This window comes from Phalangium opilio, unplaced genomic scaffold (genome assembly GCF_054372755.1).
Source record: "Phalangium opilio isolate 3A_F unplaced genomic scaffold, DU_Popi_V2 ptg000013l_1, whole genome shotgun sequence".
Lineage (NCBI taxonomy): Eukaryota > Metazoa > Arthropoda > Arachnida > Opiliones > Phalangiidae > Phalangium > Phalangium opilio.
Window position 1 is genome coordinate 13,045,347 of NW_028324148.1, and position 4,684 is coordinate 13,050,030.

Sequence of the window (4,684 nt, forward strand, 5' to 3'; positions counted from 1 at the left end):
GTACCACGCTCTGTTTTAACGATTTACGAATTTTAATTTCAGCATGAACAAAGTGATAAGAAGTGAAATTTTGCAACTTCAATTTCTAGAATCTTAACAAGATGAAGTGTGTTCTTGCTGTAGCGGTGATCTTGGTGATAGGAGTACTGCTTCCACATGAAGTGACAAGCGCCTGTTGCAAAGGAGATTTTTATTTCAAATGCGGAGACGGCACGACGGCGACACCTTGCTGTGGATATGGAAAATGTAATGTTTTCTGCTGCGCTTGCGATGGAGGATGCCGTCATTCCAAGCGCAGTCTTTTACAAAGCACATGTAGCCCGAGTGGTCGAAGTGGGATCATGGCGTACATTAACAATTTCTTATTTGGAAAGAATCAAGCTGATTTAGAGCAAGAGGAAAATGACACGGCGTACTTGAATCAGTTGATGTCGAAATACGACAAGTCCGGAGACGATATGCTCAGCGTGCAAGAGACTCGACAATTTTGGGAGGACAAAGGCGCACTCGAGAATGTCAACTTTGAAATCGAATTTAGAAAATTAGACAAGGATGGAAATGGAAAATTGTCCAAATGGGAAATCAATCCTTAAATATTTGTAGCATTTTCAAAACAATGTACATTACTATTTTTAACAAAAATCGTAATTATTATTAAAATAAAAGCGTTCCCGCAGCCTTAGATCTATGAGGATTTGTTTTAGGAGATAAACTAAAATTGTAAAATAATAATCTAAGCTTTTTGTCTATGAAGGGATATCCACACTAAGCCTGTGGCTTATTTACAGGTGGGTCCCTTTACAATGCATAGAGGGGTGGTGGCTAGCCCCTATGCCACAGCTAACCTACAGCGCCCTATACTAACTATTACCGTTAACCTCGGCAAGTTTTGATGGAAAGGAGAAACCGGGTTAGACCGCGGAGGAAAACTCCTTTAACAAGCGGGGAGAGAACTTGCAAACTCTACGCAGAAGGATTTGTTCCCAGATTTTCACCCGGTGCCACAGTCCGGGATCCTCTTGCTGCGAGGCGAAAGCGCTAGCCACTACGCCCCCCACTGTGTTTGAGTTGTTCAATTAAAATTCTAATTGTACATGTAGGACGCGTTTCCGCGGGATCATTTCAACCTTTTTTTTGGAACATTCCCGGTAGAATTTTTTCCTTTATAATTTCTGATTTATTTTGCAAGTTTTCCCAAAATTATAACGGACAAACATAGCCGATTTTTTTACTTTAACATATTGGACACTTATCCCGGTAGTTACTTTGGTACGTTTCCATCTGATAATATCAGTGTTTTCTTTCGTTTTGCTTTGCTTTGGTTAATAAATAATAATAAGAAATACGCGAACAAAGTCGCGGGTAACAGTTGGTCTCACATAAAACGATATTTTTACTTCAAGATCAGATCGGCAGGTTCAAAGAGGCAGCGATTTCTTTACTAGCCATTAGAGCCGATCTCAAAATCGATGTCTAATCAATTCATTTTGACTAATTAGCAAAAGTTCTAATCTTAAAAGCCTTAACCATTTGCTCCCCAACCTATTCGTGTAACTCTAATCTTACATGATTGTAATTAATTGACACCGTTCTTTGAAAATTTGCTTTTGGTTTGCGGCGTTTTTCTTTGCTTTCGAACCTCGAATCATACGGATTCTAATTTCCCTTCACTCAGCGATAATAATTGAAAGGGAATCAAATTGCTGGTTGTTCTTGTACTTTAAAAATTAAGCTTAGATATCGCGAAAAATTCATTAGCTGTTAAAAGTCTCCATCTCCCGATTTTATAATATTTAGCAACTAAGAGTAAAATATTTTGACTAATGATTTTGAAAGGGTATAAATACTCGAGCAAGCTTTTACATGTTCATCATATCTTTTATATTCAAGAAACATGTAAGAAACGTTTCACTCTTTTTCTCCGATATTATCCGCACTAAAGAAAACCAAATACGAATTAAAAATGGCTGCCGAATTTTCATTTCCCGCTTTATCATAATATGAGAGCTTCTAGACAAAATGAGTACCAAAAATCTTCAGTTAGCCTAGAATACATTGCATGGTATTTAGAGTCCCTCAAAATTTTGTCAGAGCGGGGCTCAAACATATCATGGTTGGCCATTCTTAGATCTACGTTCGGTTTTAAAGATTTGTGATTTCAAATTTCAGCATTAACAATGTAATAAGAGCTTCAATTTTGTATCTTTAACTACTAGAATCCCTGGAAGATGAAGTGTGTTATTGCTGTGGCGGTGATCTTGGCGATAGGAGTACTGCTTCCACATGAAGTGACTAGCGTGTGTTGCCAATCAAATATTGTTCTAATATGCAGAGACGGCACAGAGGGGACACCTTGCTGCGGAATTGGAAGGTGTAATATTTTCTGCTGCAATTGCGACGGAGGATGCCGTACTGAAAAACGCAGTCTTTTACAAAGCACATGTGGCCCAAGCGGTCGAAGCGGGATCATGGCGTACATTCACAACTTCTTGTTTGGAAAGAATCAAGCTAAATTAGAGCAAGAGGAAAGTGACACAGCGTACTTGAATCAGTTGATGTCGAAATACGACAAGTCCGGAGACGATATGCTCAGCGTGCAAGAGACTCGAAAATTTTGGGCGGACAAAGGCGCACCCAAGAATGTTAACTTTGAATCCGAATTTAGTAAACTAGATACGGATGGAAATGGAAAATTGTCCAAATCTGAAATCAATCCTTAATTATATGTAGCATTTTCAAAACAATGTACTATTTTTGACTGATAAAAATGTTAATTTTTGCTAACTACTTGTTTGTTTTAGAAGATAAATTAAAATTCTCTGGCTAATTATACAAGTTGCATGCGTTTCCGTGGGATCATTTCAACCTTTTTTAAAACATTCCTTGTTGATTACTTTCCTTTATAATTTCTGTTTTATTTTTAAAGTTTTTTCCAAAATTACTTCGGACAAGCAGCTAGTCTTACATAATGACGATATTTTTACTGCAAGTTCAGATCGGCTGGTTCAAAGAGGTAGCTAGCCTAATCAATTCATTCTGATTAATTTGCAAAAGTTCTAATCTTAAAAACCTTTTCACTTAGCTCCCCAATCTATTCAGACAACTTTTCAATAAACTAAACACTATCTCACATGATTGTAATTAATTGGCACCGCTCTTTGAAAATTGGTTTTTGCTCTGCGGCGTCTTTCTTCGCTTTCGAAGCTCTAAGCATCCGGACTCTAATTTCAATCACGCAGCGATAAAAATTGAAAGGGAATCATATTGAGAGTTGTTCTTGTACTTTAAAAATCAAACTTAGATATCGCGAAAAACTCACTAGCTGTTAAAAGTCTCTATCTCATGATTTGATATTTTTTAGCTACTAAGAGCGTGAAATGTTTTAACTGATGATTTTGAAAGGGTATAAATACTCGACCAAGCTGTTACAAATTTATCATCTCTTTTATATTCAAGAAACGTGTAAGTAATATTTTCACAATTTTTTTCAGGTGTTATCCGCACTGAAGAAAACCAAAAACCGAATGAACAAGCGGCGCCGAAGTGATATTTCCCGCTTTATCAAAATATGAGCTTCTAGATAAAATGAGGACCCAAAAAATATTGAGTTCGCCTAGAAATACATTGCACGGCATTAAGTTAGCGTAGAGTCCATAACTCTACTTTATCAAAACAAGATAGCTTCTACACAAAATGAGGCCCAAAAAAATCTTTAGTTTGCCTTGAAATACATTGCACGACATTTAGTTAGCGTAGAATGCCTCAACCATTTGTCATCGTTGACCCCTCTTTGTTCTACGCTAATGTTTAACGATTTATAATTTCTAATTTCAGCATTAACAGCTTTACATTTGTATCTTCTTTTACTAGAATCTTATCAAGATGAAGTGTGTTCTTGCTGTAGCGGTGATCTTGGCGATAGGAGTACTGCTTCCACATGAAGTGAGGAGCGACTGTTGCCCAGCAAATTTGCTGGGTCGATGCGGAGACCGCACAAAGGGGACACCTTGCTGCGGATATGGAAAGTGTAATATTTTCTGCTGCAATTGCGACGGAGGATGCCGTCTTGCGAAACACAGTCTTTTACAAAGCACATGTGGCCCGAGTGGTCGAAGCGGGATCTTGGAGTACATTCGCAATTTCTTATTCGGAAAGAATCAAGCTAAATTAGAGCAAGAGGAAAATGACACGGCGTACTTGAATCAGTTGATGTCGAAATACGACAAGTCCGGAGACGATCTGCTCAGCGTGCAAGAGACTCGACAATTTTGGGAGGACAAAGGCGCACTCGAGAATGTCAACTTTGAATCCGAATTTAGAAAACTAGATACGGATGGAAATGGAAAATTGTCCAAATGGGAAATCAATCCTTAAATATTTGTAGCATTTTAAAAACTATGTCCTAGTTTTGAGGAATAAAATAATAAAAAAAATTAAAATTATTTGGCTAATTATATATACAGTATTTCCGTTGGATCATTTCAACGCTTTTTTGACTATTCTTTGTTGACTTTTTGCCTATATCATTTTAATGTTTTTTGGAAAATACATTTCATGAAATTCGAAGATCTAACTTTGAGAGCAAAGGTCGAGTAAAATAACGTTGGTAAATAGTATTTTGGAAGAGAAGAATTTATTTTAAAAAAAATGTTTTATAATAGCGTCTTTAAAACTGAAAATACTA

The 4,684-nt window shown here is 37.0% G+C and overlaps 1 protein-coding gene across 1 annotated transcript; it reads left to right on the forward strand.

Annotated features, from left to right (window-relative positions):
* The first annotated feature begins 3,285 nt into the window (after positions 1 to 3,285).
* LOC149709285 (uncharacterized) lies at positions 3,286 to 4,440 on the forward strand. The gene is made up of 2 exons (XM_089863482.1): positions 3,286 to 3,462; positions 3,871 to 4,440. Exon 2 carries the CDS (start codon positions 3,883 to 3,885, stop codon positions 4,372 to 4,374), a length of 492 nt encoding a protein of 163 aa, XP_089719608.1. The 5' UTR covers positions 3,286 to 3,462; positions 3,871 to 3,882; the 3' UTR covers positions 4,375 to 4,440.
* Positions 4,441 to 4,684: the final 244 nt, after the last annotated feature.